This window comes from Carassius gibelio, chromosome A20 (genome assembly GCF_023724105.1).
Source record: "Carassius gibelio isolate Cgi1373 ecotype wild population from Czech Republic chromosome A20, carGib1.2-hapl.c, whole genome shotgun sequence".
NCBI classification, from domain to species: Eukaryota; Metazoa; Chordata; class Actinopteri; order Cypriniformes; family Cyprinidae; genus Carassius; species Carassius gibelio.
Genome location: NC_068390.1, coordinates 28,405,910 through 28,423,793, shown reverse-complemented (window position 1 = coordinate 28,423,793; position 17,884 = coordinate 28,405,910). Strand labels below are relative to the sequence as shown.

The following is a 17,884-nucleotide window of genomic DNA, read 5'->3' as shown; positions in this document are numbered from 1 at the left end:
AAAATAATAATAATTAAGCATTGAATTAAAAATTGAATTTTGAAGTAGAAAAACTGAAATATGATTCATTCGTTATGTGTGTCATTTTTTTATTGATATTTTAGTCGTTAATATTTTATTTTAAAGCTAATTAACGCTGATCTTAGCATATAACCTACTAATTTATCATTGAGAAAACGATCAACAAAAACTCAGCTGCTTGAAACTGATGATGAAGATGAGGATGAAGAAGATGAAGATCGCGCGGGTTTAAGCCTACAGTCTTCCGGTCCTCCGCTGTTCGACTCGTGCGTGAGAGTCAGAGCAGCGGTCGCGTGTTCCGGTGTTCCGGTGTGACGGAGCGCGCCTGCGGGCAGAAGCGGTGAGTCAGTGCGCGGCGGAGGATGATGGAAACCGAAGCGCCGCTGTCTGTGACCGAGCGCCGCCGAACCGGAGACCGGGCCCGCTCCCTGTGACATGGACTTGAGCTCGAGACCTCAACACGGCGACAAAATCACGAGAAAACGTTACGCAGTCGACGCAGGAGCGGCGCGTTCTGCTCTGTCGCATTCTCTCCTCGCGGCGCATCCATTATTTACCGAACCTCACGGGATATTCACCGGTAAACACTAAGCGGCGTGGACTTTACACACACGGATCATCGTGTGACTGCGCTGACATTATTCCATCTTCACTTAAAACGAAGAAAAAGAGGAAAATATGAGGTAAGCGCTCGTTCGCGCGCAGCGTCCGTTATTATCCGTTATTGATGGCGCGAGGCTGCAGCGGCGCGTGAGGCGGGAGTCAGTGATTCATTTGCACGCGTTCAGGATTAAATCGCCATATTTGTGAGTTATTGGTTGGAATGACGGTTTTTGAAGCGTCAGGCGCGTTCACCTGAGGACGGCGGGCCTTCAGCGCTGACGCGACGCGTTTACCGCGTCAATGTCGCGTGTTGATTAGCGTCGCTTCTGACAGATGTGACAGCGCGCGAAACGGACGTGTTTCTTATGATTGTGTGAAAAGTGGGCGAAAAGAAAGAAGGGCAGGTGAGCACGAGACAGGAGGATCTGTGATGAGGGCGTGGTCGCGGCTGTTGTCATGGTAACCGGGATGCGGTGATGCTGCTATTATTGCGCAATGATCCCGACATCATGAGCGATTTGATAATCAGGAACGGGTTTCAGACTCGAATCTGGATAACAGTTCAATGTAAACACATTCTCAGAACACACTCATAACCTCATCAGCTCGCATAACATTAATAATTAAATACTAATAAATAATGCATTTTCGCTTGATTACATAAAAACAAAAAAGCAGTGCTTTATTTTCAGGTACAATAGATGTATTTTGTAGAGCATTAAAGAAACTGAATGAACAAATATAAAAATAAAACACTTATAAACTGATATCTAAAACAGCTGTATGAGATTTCTTCAGTCGAGAGCAGTGAGTGATTTTTCGCTTTGTGTTTTGTTGTTTTATTAACTTTAAAGGAATACTTCACCCAAAAATAAAAATTCTGTCAGCTGTCTGACAATTCTGTCATAGTGATTTATTTTTACACCAACATTTACTCACTCAGAAGTGGTTTTAAACCCGAATGAGTTTCTTCTTCTGAACATAAGTGCTGTTTTGAGGAACAGTTTCTGGTCACAGTGACTTCCAGAGTATTTTTTGCTTCTAATCAAAGTCAATGTGGACCAGCAACTGTTTGGTTACACAGATTCTTCAAAATATCATCTTTTGGTTCAGCACAAGAACAAAATTAATACAGGTTTGGGACAACATGACAGTGAGTAAATAATGACAGAAATTATATTTTAGGGTGATCTATCCCTGACAGTAATGACAGTAGGCTGCATGTTTAATAGGCGTACTGTCCCTTTAAGATCTGCATGCATCTAATATACATTTCAGACATAACAGTATTAGAGGAAAAGATAACTTAGTTTAATAATCAGACGCTGTTTGACAGGCATTTTTTAAAACTCCTTATAATTCCCATCCTAACTCCATCAGGACTCAGCTCTGTCTTCATGTGATCGAGCTCTGTCTGAGTCAGACTCCTGCGGTTGCTGATATTGTCCCTGTGTTCGTTACACAGCATGAAATCAGCACAGACTCTGCTGCTATTAATAGAGTCTGGGAGTCTGTCAGGGTATTAATAATTATATGACACTCAGAAACACAGGACACTGTGTGTGTGTGTGTGTGTGTGTGTGTGTGTGTGAGAGAGTGTGTGAGTGTGACTGTGTGAGTGTGTGTGTGTGTGTGTGTGTGTGTGAGAGAGTGTGTGAGTGTGACTGTGTGAGTGTGTGTGTGTGAGTGTGTGTGTGTGTGGGCATGTTTTTGTGACATATCAGGACACAACTCTGTATAATGACATGGGTGTGACACAGGTATTACAAGGAGAGCGTGACTTATGAGCACATAACCCATGTCCCCATTTTTCAAAACACTTATAAATCATACAGAATGAGTTTTTTTGAGAAAGTAAAAATGCACAAAGTTTCCTGTGAGGGTTAGGGTTAGGTGTAGGGTTGGTGAAGGACCATAGAATATACAGTTTGTACAGAATAAAAACCATTACACCTATGGGATGAACACACTTTACACAAAAACAAACGTGTGTGTGTGTGTGTGTGTGTGTGTGTGTGTTTGTGTGTGAGTGTGTGTTTGAGTGAGGCAAGGCAAGTTTGTTTGTGTGTGTCTGTGTGTGAGGTGTGTGTGTATGTGTGTGTGTTTGAGTGAGTGTTTGTGTGTGTGTGTTTGAGTGAGTGTTTGTGTGTGTGTGTCTGTGTGTGTGTGTGTGAGGCAAGGCAAGGCAAGTTTTTTTTTTGTGTGTGTGTCTCTGTGTGTGTGTGAGGTTGTGTGTGTGTGTGTGTGTGAGAGTGAGTTCAGCCTCTGGTCTAAAGCGTCTGATAATCTGCTGACTGTCACAGCTTTGGTCTCAACATCGTCAGCTTCACTCAGTCAGGTGACGCTGATCACAGGAAGTGTGTGAGATTGCAGCTGACAGGCCCCGCCCCCTGTGGTGATGTCATCACAGTCTGTCAGTCAGCTCTTCTGTCAGAGGCGTGTGATTGGACTGTACATGTGCCACTCATGATGAGTCCCATGAACCTCTCTGTCTGCTGACCTTCAGATCAGAGACTGTGATTTATCTATCTATCTATCTATCTATCTATCTATCTATCTATCTATCTATCTATCTATCTATCTATCTATCTATCTATCTATCTATCTATCTGTCTGTCTGTGTCTGTTTCTTTTCTAGTCAGCTGTTTTATGAAATCAATCCATTACAGTAATTGTGTCAGTGTGTCATCTGGTGCACAGCAGTATCTCCCTCTCTCTCTCTCTCTCTCTCTCTCTCTAAACCAGTCCCCTGTTAGATGTTGTTTGGATGCTTAACCAAAAACTAGTTAGTGCTTCAGACCATTTAGATCCAGCTTCATTTCCCTTTTAATTCAACCCTAATCAGATTCCAGCCTTTTCATTGTAATTATGTTTTCAATCCCGCTCGAGGCAGAGAGAGAGAGAGAGAGAGAGAGAGAGAGAGAGAGTGGGGAGGGGCTGATGTGAGGATACTCACTGGAGAGCAGTGGGAGGAGCCTCGTAATCCTCTCAGCCAATGGCGCGGCGGTGAGGCAGAGTGAAGCTGTAGCTGCATCATTTCATTGAGCGCCGCTCAGCTGAGCTCCAGCGCTTCGTCTTCTGCTCCTGTGCTGGACAAAGGATGACATCAGCACAGCTTCACTGAGAAACACTCAGATTCATATTCCTCATGCAGATCCTCTCATGGGTTCTTTTGGAAGAAGAGCACTCATGAAAAGCACTGGTGAACGCTTCACGCTTGCATGAGGCAACTGAGATGCTCTTTCAGCATCTGAACCTTTAGCAGCTGCCACTGGAGAGAGAGGAGGAAGAGGAAGAGGAAGAGGAAGAGGGGGAGGAAGAGGAAGAGGGGGAGGGGAGCCGAGCCGCAGAGAGAGAGAGAGAGAGAGAGAAGCAGAATTCCAGAAGCACCTGTTCCTCTAATATGATCATGGATATTAACATCCAGTCTCATCGCTTCTACTTCCCGCAGATCTACTGCGACCCCGGCGCGCCGCTCGCTGACGTCAAGGTCAGGTACGTTCCTCCTCGTCTCTCAGACCTGCAGCTGAATCCTAATCCAGTGAAACCGGAAGACGAGGGATGCACGGATGGAGCCTGATTTACAGCTTCAGACGGATCCTCTTTTGTTCTGATCTCAGAGGAGACGCGCTGTTACCATGGAAGCAGCCTAGTGCTGATGTGTGTGTGTGCGCGTGTGTGTGTGTGTGTGTGTGTGTGTGTGTGTGTGAGAGTGTGAGTGTGTGTGTAAGGTGTGTGTGAGGTGTGTGTGTGTGTGTCTGTGAGAGTGTGTGTGAGAGAGTGTGTGTGTGTGTGTGTGTGTGTGAGTGTGTGTGTGACTGTGTGTGAGAGTGTGTGTGTGTTTGTGTGTATGTGTGTGTGTGTGTGTGTCTGTCTGTCTGTGTGTGACTGTGTGTGTGTGAGTGTGTGTGTGCGCGTGTGTGTGTGTGTGTGTGTGTGTGTGAACTAATGAATGGATGGAGTTATTTTGCACATCGTCCCTGTGGGTTTGGTCATGTGACCTGTGTAGTGTCCAGCTGATGATGATCTTGGTTTAGAAACAGCTTTCATTCAGAAAGTATTAGTGAATTCAGCAATAAATGACAAGGCAATGCAAGTAACACTCAGTTCAAGGTGAAATTCTGAAGTGGAAACATTAAAATAGTATTTTAGTCTAGTGTAGTCTTATTTTTTTGGCACACCTGTCATCATATACTAATATTTTAATCCAAAAGTGATTAATTAGCAGTTTTGAGTCAAATGAAAGCCACATGAATTCAGATAGTTTCAGAGCAGCTCCGCAGTAATATCTGTCCGTCTGTCTGTCTGTAATAAACTGGAAAACAGCAGTGTTAATGTTGTGATATTAATCAAGAATGAAACAGATTCAGTTTCAAGCAGCTCTGCAGAAGAGATAGTGCCATTCTTCAGATCGAGGTTCGTTCTCATCTGATAATATTACTGAATAAGCCAAAGCTGATTAAACAACAAAACTGCATTTGGTTCTTTTTTTAATGTAAGGAATATTTCAGATAAACTCTCCTAGATGAACATGTGTCTGATGTTCTGTGTGTTTGATCTGAATCGCTCGTGTCTCTCTGTGACACTGAGATTCACTTTAACCGTGTGTTAGGTTTAAGTTTCTCTGTTTTCACTTGTGTTTGATGCTTTGAGCAGAGTTTTTAGCATCAGTTTGCAGTCAAACACGTGCAGGGTTCAGGAGGTTAAACACTGCTTTTCTTTACTTAGATGATTTCTGATGTTGACCAACTTATGGAAGTTTATTTTCTTCACAGAATATAAAAACTGTTTATCTGACAATTCAGACTTTTTTTTTCTAACAATTGCAAGGGTGTAGATTTGATTGTGGGAATAACGGCAGACAACAGACTATTAATTGTTTGATCAAAATGATGGATATTAGTATGATCTTAACATAGCATCTCTGCTAAACTCTACACACTTGCACAATTACATGTTTATGTATGTATGTTTGTTTTTTATTAGAATTCTAGGAGTTTCACATTTCACAATTTGCATTTGCAAGAAAAAAGTCTAAATTGTCAAAATGACCTTTTTTTATTCTGTGGCAGAAGCAATCTTCCACAACTCTTACTCTTCATCTTTCAGGCTTTATTTTACCTTCATAATCTCTGTTTAGTTTCATAACTAAAGCAAGATTGAAGATTCAAACCAGATTGTATTTTATTCGTATGGAGAATAAATCAAAGCAAAGTTTATGTGGTTTGTCTGCTCAGGATTCATTATTCTTTTTCTCAGAATCCTAAATTGTGATACTGTATATAAACGAATGATGCATTACATCTCAGTTCTTTTTGTTTTGTTTTGTTTCCACTATGGAATAAAACATATAAAAAGTGTAATTGCAATCACAATTTTGACTTATTTTGACTGAGTTTATTTCTCACAATTCTGACTATATGAATTGCAAGAAAAAAGTTGCAATTACCTTTTTTATTTAACTTTTTTATAATCCTGCAGTGAAAACAAGCTTTCATCGTTTGTTTCAAAGCAGTTTATAAACAGTAAAATATCAGTGTTAGTGTTGAAAAAGTCCTCAGTTATGAAAGAGCTTTCATCTGTAAAGCATCTGTGCAGAAGACAATAGAGTCATGATTCAGATCAATTCAGTTTCGTTCTGATCTGATGGCAGTGGAGTTTAATCCATAATATAACTGAATATTAATTAAGTCTATGCATAAGTCTGTTGAGGATATGATCATCTGTAGGAAACTGTAAGACAGGCCTCAGAAAGCCTCAGAGCGATGCGGTTTCTCTGATTCGTTCCAGACGATTCTTCTGTAGACTCTGAATCACTTTAAGAGGTGATGATGCACTGGAGTGAAGAGGAGTGTTATGAGATCGTTTTCAGTGTAATGCGTCGTGTCACACTGGTGTGTTTCTGCAGTCTGAGACTCTTTATTCATTGGTTTATTCATGTCACAGAGAAGGTTTGTTCATATATAGTAGATGTTTCAAAGCGAATGTGAGTGGTGTTGTAGCTCTGTGTTTGTTGGTGTGTTCTGCTGCTGGTTGTGTGGGTAATGACTCTGATGAGGGCAGTGTGTTTGCATCGATTGACCCGCTGTGTTTGGTTTGTCTCAGCGAGCAGAGCATCTGTCAGGCCCGCGCCTCAGTCATGGTCTATGACGACACCAGCAAGAAATGGGTGCCGATCAAACCGGGTCAGCAGGGCTTCAGTCGAATCAACATCTACCACAACACCAGCAGCAGCAGCTTCCGCGTGGTGGGAGTCAAACTGCAGGACCAGCAGGTGCGTCTCGTCACTTACCATCAGTTTTTCTCTTACAGACACCAAACTTTACAGTTTTAATCCGCTCTATATTCTAAAGGTTTGTTCATATTTCATTCACACTGATTCATACAACATTTCACTAGCAAAAACATGGTGAAAATGGGTTTCTGATTTATGGAGTGATAAAAAGAGAAATCCAAAATCTAAAACTTCATCCAATGATCAGAATATGCTCATTTGCATATTTAAACATAACAGTTCAGATTTGCTTTTATTACACATAATGTTTGCAGTTGTTATCTATATAGTGTGTTATGATATTACCAGTAGCATTTTGCCCTACATAGAAAATTCAGTGATAAACAATCATTATTAAAATTATAACACAATCACTTCTGAATGGAATTCACCACTACCACTCCATTAATTATCACTAGTCAAAGTGATACTGCAGAGCCTGATCACACACTGACCTCTGACCTCTGACCTCAGGTGGTCATCAACTACTCCATCGTGAAGGGTCTGAAGTATAACCAGGCCACGCCCACCTTCCACCAGTGGCGTGACGCGCGGCAGGTGTACGGACTCAACTTCGCCAGTAAAGAGGAGGCCACCACCTTCTCCAACGCCATGCTGTTCGCCCTCAATGTGCTCAGCAGCCAGGAGCCAGGTACCAATCACTAATCACCAATCAGCAAACACCAAACACCAATCACTAATCACCAATCACCAATCAGCAAACACCAATCACTAATCAGCAATCACCAATCACTAATCACCAATCACTAATCTCCAATTACTAAACACCAATCACTAAACACTAATCACCAAACACCAATCACTAATCACCAATCACAAATCACACCAATCACTAATCAGCAATCACCAATCAGCAAACACCAATCACTAATCAGCAATCACCAATCACTAATCACCAATCACAAATCACACCAATCACTAATCAGCAATCACCAATCACTAATCACCAATCACTAATCTCCAATTACTAAACACCAATCACTAAACACTAATCACCAAACACCAATCACTAATCACCAATCACAAATCACACCAATCACTAATCAGCAATCACCAATCACTAATCACCAATCACTAATCTCCAATTACTAAACACCAATCACTAAACACTAATCACCAAACACCAATCACTAATCACCAATCACAAATCACACCAATCACTAATCAGCAATCACCAATCACTAATCACCAATCACTAATCAGCAATCACCAATCACTAATCACCAATCACAAATCACACCAATCACTAATCAGCAATCACCAATCACTAATCACCAATCACTAATCTCCAATTACTAAACACCAATCACTAAACACTAATCACCAAACACCAATCACTAATCACCAATCACAAATCACACCAATCACTAATCAGCAATCACCAATCACTAATCACCAATCACTAATCTCCAATTACTAAACACTAATCACCAAACACCAATCACTAAACACTAATCACTCTCCTCACACACACACACACACACACTCTCTCTCTCTCTCTCTCTCTCTCTCTCTCTCTCTCTCACACACACACACACACACACAGACACACATACACACTCTCTCTCTCTCTCTCTCTCTCTCTCTCACACACACTCTCACACACACACACACACACACACACACACACATACACACTCTCTCTCTCTATCACACACACACACACACACACACACTCTCTCTCTGCCTCTCACACACACACACACACTCTCTCTCTCTCTCTCTCTCTCTCTCACACACACACACACACACACACACACACGTGACATACAGCAGAAAGCTGAGCTGGTTCCCGGCTGTCAGCGTGCTGTTGTCAGGCAGGTGTGTGTTACCTGTGTCAGGTGAGCAGGTGGAGTGCAGCAGTGATGATGATGAGGCTCAGGTGAGCGATGATCACAGACTGGATCTGCCAGTGTTTCTGCGTCTGTCACAGCCACTTCGTCCTCTTCAGCATGTCCTGTAGGTACACACACAGTCTCTTCTCTTCTCTTCTCTTCTCTTCTCTTCTCTTCTCTTCTCTTCTCTTCTCTTCTCTTCTCTTCTCTTCTCTTCTCTTCTCTTCTCTTCTCTTCTCTCCTCTCCTCTCCTCTCTCTTTCTTCTCCTCTTCTCGCGCTCCATCAGGATGTTTCAGGCTCAGTGTTTGTCATAGATTGAGGATTGTACTGGATATGCATGTGTGCTTTAGATATGGACATTTCTCCTTCTCTTTTGTTTTATCCTAAGATGCATTGCATCACATATTTGACAAAACTGCAGAAAATTCAAGGACTAAATTTCACTGTAAATGCATCTGTGTTCAGTTTGAGATCTTTAATATAAGCGTTGTGTTTAATGTTCACGGCTGTGTGTGTTCATGTTATACAGCATGAGTAGAACTGTAACATCTCAAACTAGCAGTGCTTACAAGTATGTTAATGCTCAGGATTTTTGTCTTTAAAATATTTAAACATTCTTAAATTAACCTATTTTTATTCGAAATGTAAAATTACTAAATGTTTCATGTTTTCTTACAAAAACCTGAAATTAATTTATGCTTAAAATAAACAAGCAGCACATAGAATTGTGGTGCATTACACACATTACACACACAATAGTGATCGAGGCTTTAAATGGATTTAAAATGATCATAAAATAATAAAAACACATGCATAAGAAATAACAATGAAGGCAAATAAATTAAAAATTACATTTTGATTTTAAATGTTTTAATAGAGTTATAAATAATATAAATAATAAATATCTGCCCGTGGACTCAGGAAAAGCATCTGCTCCTTTGAGTTCAGCTGATTTGAGATCCCTGGCAGATATTTGTTCTTGTGTTAAGCTTAAACTCGTGTTTACTGTAACCAGACTGTTTGGTTTGGTTGTCAGAACATTGTTGTTTGGTTACTAAGGTGTTCAGTGTGGTTGCTAGGTGTAATCTTCTGATTTAAATGAGTCTGAGATTTTCTTCATCACTATCAGCTCTTGTACTAGTGATGTTTGACTCAGTTCACTAACTAGTCAGAGTCTGTGTGTGTGTGTGTGTGTGTGTGTGTGTTTGTGTGTGTGTGTGTGTGTGTGAGAGAGAGTTTGAGTGTGTGTGTGTGTGTGTGTGTGTGTGTGTGTGTTTGTGTTTGTGTGGGCATGTTTTTGTATCATATCAGGACACAACTCTGTATAATGACATGGGTATGACACAGGTATTACAAGGAGAGGGTGACTTATGAGCACATAACCCATGTCCCCATTTTTCAAAACGCTTATAAATCATACAGAATGAGTTTTTTTGAGAAAGTAAAAATGCACAAAGTTTCCTGTGAGGGTTAGGGTTAAGTGTAGGGTTGGTGAAGGGACATAGAATATACAGTTTGTACAGAATAAAAACCATTACACCTATGGGATGAACACACTTTACACAAAAACAAACGTGTGTGTGTGTGTGTGTGTGTGTGTGTGTGTGTGTGTGTGTGTGTGTGTGAGTGTCTCAGATGGGTTTGGGTTTCAGTGTTTTCGTGAAACCTGATCATAAGGGATGGTTGCGTTATAGACGTGTTACAATATTTACGGTGTTGTTGACGGAGGATCTGCTCCAGATTTATAGTCCGCACGTCCTGATGACCTGTACACACACACACACACACACACACACACATACACTCCTGAATCACTGTGTGATGCCTCGCAGACGTGTGTTTCTGTTATGAACGCCAGTTAAAGTGAACTCAGCAGCTGACTGACACATCAGTAGAGTGATTCAGATATTAATTAAATATTTGACCAAAAATACACTAAAAATAGTGAAATATTATTCTAATGTAAAACATCTGTTTTCTGTGTGAATCTGTGTTAAAGTGTAATTTATTTCTGTGATGCTCCGCTGTATTTTCAGCATCATTCCTCCAGTCTTCAGTGTCACATGATCTTCAGAAATCAGAATAATACGATGATTTATTATCAGAGTCATCAACATTTGTGCTCACAAATATGTTTTTTGGAAACTGTGATGCACAACAACATCTGGTGTGTTAGCAGACAGATGAGAGAAGATTTCAGAGCCACTGTCCAGATACTGGAGCATGGATGAGTTTACACATGAATGTGTGAATATTCTTACTAAAGATGGTATACAGTTAGCTATGTCTTTCACTAGTCCATCGTGGCATGCTGTGTTGATTCCTCTTGTGAGCATGACAGCGTTCGGGATGTGTGCAGTGTTTCTGTGATCTCTTCTGTAGTCTGATGCAGACAGTGAGGAACCTGAGCTGTAGGAAACCAGATAGAAAGGTTGAGTCTAGTAAGAAGAACTGGTAATCTGGCTTTTTCTGTGAAAATAAGAATGTCCTCGCTGAGTGCAGAGTTCTTGAGGAATGAGAGAGAAACAGAGTGATCAGCCGAGGGAAGACGAGCTCGATTTCCCTGAAGGTTCAGTTCAGTGTTGTTTCTGGTGACACTGATGAGAGTCCACCGGCACCTGTAGATGTTAGCAGGGGTTAGATCCTCCGAATATCATCTTCAGACCCCCAACCCTCCTTCCCATTGGGGAGGAAAAATAATGTCACGAGTGCTGTGTGTATTCACACGCACACACACACACGCACACACACACACTCTGAATCTGTAACACCTTGGTATTACTGTCATATTCCTCAAACTGCTCCTGGTCTCTTTCAGGTCCAGCTGTTCAGCGTCAAGTCCAGAATGGGCCGGGTTCAGAAGAACTGGAGGTCCAGAGACGGTGAGCCTCACAAACACACACACACACACACACACACACACACACTGCTGTAGTATCTCACTGTAGATGGCATCTCATACTGTATAATCACAGTCACACACGTTTGATCCCAATAAAACAACAAGGCTTTGTTCAGAATATAAACAGCACACTGATGTCTCTGAAGTGTGCACACTAATCAGTGTTGAACACAGTGTGCTGTGTTTGAGGAAACTGTGATGACTGTTCTTTTCTCAAGATTCACAGATGAATAGAAAGTTCAAAAGAACAGCATTTATTTGAAATAGAAATCTTCTGGAACATTATAAATGTCTTTACTGTCACTTTTGATCAATGTAATGTGTCCTTGATGATTAGAAGCATTCATTTCCACAAATATGTGAAGTTTAGACTCTGATGCAGTGATGAGAGTGACACACACACCGAGGCCCTCTGCTGGTCACAACGCTCTTCCGTCCCATCATGCATCTGGAGAGTTCCTTTCCACTGTGCAGCTCTCATACACTTCCTGTGTCAGGATCCATTCCCATCACATCGCTGTCAGACTCATTATTAGATCTGAAACACGGCATCATGTTCCCAAAGAAGAACTGTCTACTGTTATTCATCAAGCATGGATTAAATTGATCAAAAGTGCCAGTAAAGACATTTATAATGTTCCACAAGATTTCTACTTTAAATAAATGCTGTTCTTTTGAACTTTCTGTTCATCTGTGAATCCTGAAAAATAAAATGCATGAAACTTTACACAAAAATATAATTTTTTTTCAACACTGATAATAATCAGAAATGTTTCTTGAGCAGTAAATCATCATATTATTCTGATTTCTGAAGATCATGTGACACTGAAGACTGGAGGAATGATGCTGAAAATACAGCGGAGCATCACAGAAATACATTACACTTTAACACAGATTCACACAGAAAACAGATGTTCTACTTTACAAAACTATTTCACAATTTTTTAAAGTATTTTTGATCAAATAAATGCAGCTTTGCTGAACAGAAGACATCTTTCAGAAACATTAAACGATAAATTCTGAACTCATTGACCATTAGTGTGTGAGGTCTGTGTGCATTGCATGATGGGTAAGCAGGGTGTGTTTATGTGTGTTCTGAATCTCTGCAGGCAAATGGAAATGCAGCAGCAGCAGATGAACATTGAGCGAGAGAGACGGTCGTCTAACTCAGGTCAGACGCGACTGAAGCGTGAACACTGACGCACATGGACACATCTCTGCATCATGAACTCTTCTTCTGTATGAAGCGCTGGACGAATAAAAGACTTGTGTTATTTCCTCAGGTTCTCCGTTTCAGGGTCACCCTGCGGTGCTGTCTGTAGCTCCTCCCATCGTGGCTCCGCCTCCTCTGTCGATGGGCGGTCCCTGTCCTCCTCCCCCTCCCCCGCCCGGGCCGCCGCCCCCCTCAGCTGGAGCTCCACCCCCTCCTCCACCTCCTCTGCCTGTGGGTGGATACGGTGGACACGCCCAGGATGATAGCCACGCCCCCACGGGTCTCGCAGCCATGATCGCCGGAGCCAAACTGCGGCGTGTGCAACGGGTGCGAGATCCTCAGCGTCTGTCCTTGTTCACAATTCATTTTATATAAATCTAAAAAGTATTTAATATAATCTAAGAGCCGAACCAATAGGAGAAGCACAATATTACAAACTTTTATTTGAAGTGGAAAAATAGTTAGAAAATTTAGTTTAACTTTTGTACGTTTGTGAAAAATAAAACTATTCATTTAAAGTTGATTATATCTATACAAACAATACATTGTATGTTTATTGCAAAATATGCACATATAATATACAAATACTGAAATTAATTAAAACTCAATTATTGGCGGTTCTCATTAGCAGTTAGATTATGAAACTGTTCTTCACAGTAAGAAAAACTGGTTCTTTAAAGAACTGATCACTGAAAGGTTCTTTAGGAAACTAAAAATGTTTTTGTGGTTTTGCTGTGAAAGAACCCTGACAGAAGCTTTATTTTAAGAGTAAACAACAGAATCTCCAGAAACACTTTCACACATTTCTATATGAAAAATAGACATTAGGAAACTGTAATAGATGTAAATAAAAGCGTGAGATAATCAGCGTGTGGCTGTGATGGTCTGTCCTCAGCCGGAGGAGAACTCTGCGTCCGCAGCCAAGAGCGAAGCCAACCGCAGCAGCGGAGGAAGCGGAGGACTGATGGAGGAGATGAACGCGCTGCTCGCACGCAGGTGCACACACACACACACACACACACACACACACACAAACACACACCTTCATTAAACACACACACACATGCTTTATTTCTCACCACAGGAGGAAAGCAGCAGACGAGAAGAAGGATGGAGAAAACCAAAGTGTGAGTACAGATCTGAAGAAAATCATTTAGGATATTTGCACTGGACAGAAATATTAACATTGTGAAATAAAATAATTATTAGGCCTGTAATCATCAAATACTTTGCAGTTTAAATGGTCATTTACAACAGTAATGTATTTAGTTGTTCATTTTATAGTTAACAACACCTAGAAAGTTCTGAGGAAAGGTTTTATCCATGTGTCAGCGGAGATATGAGTCTCGTGTGACAGAAGCGTGTGTTTCAGGATGATCCCGGAGTGAAGAAGCCGTGGGACCGAGCCAACTCCGCCGAGAGATCATCTCTGGTGTCCAGGTCAGACCTCACCTTCAGCACACAACCTGAGATTATCAAGATGAAAGATCATTTTCATTTAAACTGTCCACTTAAATATGATAAGCACTGATGATCCTGTTTATTATTTATTATAGCCTGCACTAATAAGACCGAAACGTATTATACACTATCAAAACATTAAACTTTAATATACTAAAATATCAAATTCTGACTTTTACTTGCAATTCTGAGGAATAGAGATTTATTTTTAATTCCATGGCGAAAAACTAAAAAAATTATAATTCAGAGAAAAAAAAAGGGAAAACATCAGAAATTGCGCTGAATGTTTTAATTTTATCTTGTTGCAGAAACAATCTTTTATAACTTACTGATAATTGAATTGTGTAATATTTGAGATCTATGTTATAAGTTTAAGTATGTCAGTAATATGGCTGTGCGCTGCTGCAGAAGCTCAGGAGTGTGTGTGTGTGTGCGTGTGTGCGTGCGCGTGTGTGTGTGCGTGTGTGTCTGTGCGTGTGTGTGTGCGTGCGTGTGTGTGTGCGCGTGTGTGTGTGTGTGTGTGTGTGTGTGTGTGTGTGTGTGTGTGTGTGTGTGTGTGCGTGTGTGTGTGCGTGTGTGTGCAGGGTTCGAGCCGTGGGCAGCATCAGTGACTCGGACGCTTTAGACTTCGACCGAATGAAACAGGTAACAATCACATACTAGCATAGTTTCATTCATACATGAAGATATTATTCAGACATTTTCATTTCAGTTAGTATTTCACTCATTTAATTGTTTATTTATAAATATTTTTTTGTATTTGTTTAAATAATATAAAAAATATTTTTGAAAATAATATATGCAATAATATATGCATATATACATAATATACAAATCATTATAAAACGATGCTAATGACATGCAAGTAACTTTCTAATGATGATGGCATGCTAGTTATGTTTGCTAATCATGCTAGCAGCATTCTAGTCACATCCTTATCATGCTAAAAATATGCTAGTGGCATGGTATTAACTTGCTAATCATGCTAGCGACATGTTAGTCACTTGCTAGCCCATGTTAACAACATGCTAATCATGTTAACAATGTGCTAGTCATTTGCTAGCCATGCTAATCACTTGCTAATCATGCTAATACCATGCCAGTTAATTGTTAGCCATATTAGTAACATGCTAGTCACTTGCTAATCATGGTAACATCATACTAGTAACTTGCTTATAATGATAGCAGCATGCTATTTACGTTTGCTAATCATGCTGGCAGCATGCTAGTAAAATTTTATCATGTTAAAAATATGCTAGTGGTATGCCAGTAACTTGTTAATCATGCTAGCGACATGTTAGTCACTTGCTAGCCCTGTTAGCAACAAGATAATCATGCTAAAAACATGCTAGTCACTTGCTAGCCATTCTAGCAACATGCTAGTCATTTGCTAATCATGCTAACAACATGCTAGTTACTTGATTAACTTGCTAGTAACATGCTAATCATGCCAACAATATGCTAGTAACATGCTAATCATGCCAACAATATGCTCGTAACATGCTAATCATGCCAACAATATGCTATTAACATGCTAATCATGCCAACAATATGCTAGTAACATGCTAATCATGCCAACAATATGCTAGTAACATGCTAATCATGCCAACAATATGCTAGTAAGAGGCTGGTCATGCTAAAAAAAAAACCCTGCAAATCATGCTAGCCACATTATCTACATCTATGTAATCAATCTAAATTTTAAAACAGACTTTTACAACTGCTTTAAACTTTCAGGCTAGGCTTTCTCAAACCAACCTCAAGTTTGCCTGATGAACTTTTTTATTTAGTTTTATGTTTTTTAAATACTTTCAGGTTTAGTTGACTTTAATAACTATGCTTCAATGGCTTTAAACGCAGATGATGTTTTAATTGACAGGAGATCTTGGAAGAAGTGGTTCGTGAATTGCACAAGGTGAAGGACGAGATCATTGATGGTATGTTGTTGGTTTATTCAGCTTTCATTCATCTTCCCTTTCACTCAAACTGCAGATCACGCTGCCTGCAACACCAGAGTCATGGTTCGATTCCCAGGGAATGCAAGAAATGATAAAAAATGTCAAATGTGTACCTTGAGTGTGGCGTAAGTTACTCTGAATAAAGCGTCTGCCAAGTGTTTAAATGTAAACAAACGTGTGACGACTTGCCCCGGTCTGAGTCCTGATGGCTGTCAGCGTGTTTTATTCTCTGTGTCCTGTAATGCACTCCTCGTATCGTACTTTCAGACTCGAATGACTGTGTTCTGCTTTATTTCCAGCCATTAGACATGAACTCAGTCGAATCAGCACCACATAATGTGCATCGAACCCCTGCGGATGCTGCTGTCGCTGACGCCAGACGTTACAGCTGTATTAAAGCACTCGTTTTAACACGTCTGCAACGTCCAGGAGCCGCAAGATGTGTTTCTGACACTCCTTCATCTTGGTGACAGTCTTTTCAGAAACTGAAGAAAACAGAGCAAACATCTGGACTCCTCATTTGTCTGCATTATTATTATTATTAGTATTATTATTATTATAGGTATAGTTGTAGTAGTAGTAGTAGTAGTAGTGTTTTCATGTAGATAAAGGAATTAATAATAATAATAATAATGATAATGATGTCATTGCACATCTCTTCAGCATTAGTCTTTTATATTTGTATCGTTTAACTTTTCCTCAAGGTTCATCATGAGCACATTACTGTTTTTAAGAGGTTTTTTTTTTTTTTTATCCTTTTTGCCATAATTATGTATTTAATCACCAAAGGAGGTTTTTTTAAAGATGCATAGGCTGTTCTGAGTTATTATCTAATGAACAAACATCACACACCAGAGTATTTGTGATCATGTTGTTAATAAAATGTTTATTGGCTGCGAGGACATGGTGAAATATTGTTCTGTTTTATGATTTCTGTCTTTGACCAAGTGCTTCCTGGTTTTAAAAAAAAGATATACATGACATTCAAAAAGAAGTGAAATAAAGTGTGAAGGTTGTGTTGGAAGAAGTGTCTGCTTGTGTCACAGGAACATGAATAAATGATCTGTGGAGATTAGAGAAAAACCTGATGAGAGTTTTAGTTCAGATGAGAAACACAAAAATAAACATTACCATCATATAAAAAGACTATTATATTTAATTATCATTAATACACAGGGTAAATCTGGATTTTATTCAAGTAATATATTAATATAGGAGTTTCTGATGACATTTATTTTCAATTTAGAAATGACTTTCATGAGAAAACAATCAAAAACATTTTAAAATATCCAAACAACCATATTAATATACATTTTGAAATAATATTACGAATAATATACAAATTTCACGTGAATAATAAAATAAAACACAAGCACAATTAACACATTTAAAAGTAAATACAACGTAAGATAATACACTAATATATCAATAAAAATGTCTGATATTTATTTTCGGTTAAAAAATTATATTAAAAACACAAAGTAATACATAAGTATATAAATGTATTCTCAAGTTAGAACACATGAATATCATCCAAGAGGATAACTATCATACATGAGGAAAAACCATAGACTGTATAAAAAATAAAAACGCTA

General features: G+C 39.8%; 1 protein-coding gene across 2 annotated transcripts; it reads left to right on the top strand.

Annotated features, from left to right (window-relative positions):
• The first annotated feature begins 232 nt into the window (after nucleotides 1-232).
• evlb (Enah/Vasp-like b) lies at nucleotides 233-17,316 on the top strand. Of its 2 annotated transcripts, none has more exons than XM_052534772.1 (12): nucleotides 233-704; nucleotides 6,730-6,898; nucleotides 7,373-7,550; nucleotides 11,574-11,637; nucleotides 12,767-12,828; nucleotides 12,941-13,197; nucleotides 13,766-13,866; nucleotides 13,955-13,997; nucleotides 14,243-14,310; nucleotides 14,916-14,976; nucleotides 16,211-16,268; nucleotides 16,589-17,316. In XM_052534772.1, the coding sequence occupies exons 1-12, from the start codon at nucleotides 700-702 to the stop codon at nucleotides 16,624-16,626; spliced, it is 1,104 nt and encodes a 367-aa protein (XP_052390732.1). In that variant the 5' UTR covers nucleotides 233-699; the 3' UTR covers nucleotides 16,627-17,316. The 2 variants fall into 2 exon arrangements, with proteins under 2 accessions (XP_052390732.1, XP_052390730.1); XM_052534770.1 differs by lacking the exon at nucleotides 233-704 and adding an exon at nucleotides 3,664-4,119.
• Nucleotides 17,317-17,884: the final 568 nt, after the last annotated feature.

Coding starts and splice junctions, on each gene's coding strand:
- evlb (XM_052534770.1), top strand. CDS start 4,028: ATGATCATGGATATTAACATCCAGTCTCATCGCTTCTACTTCCCGCAG. Junction 12,829..12,940: donor GAGACGGTCGTCTAACTCAG/GTCAGACGCGAC, acceptor TTATTTCCTCAG/GTTCTCCGTTTCAGGGTCAC. Junction 14,311..14,915: donor AGATCATCTCTGGTGTCCAG/GTCAGACCTCAC, acceptor GTGTGTGTGCAG/GGTTCGAGCCGTGGGCAGCA.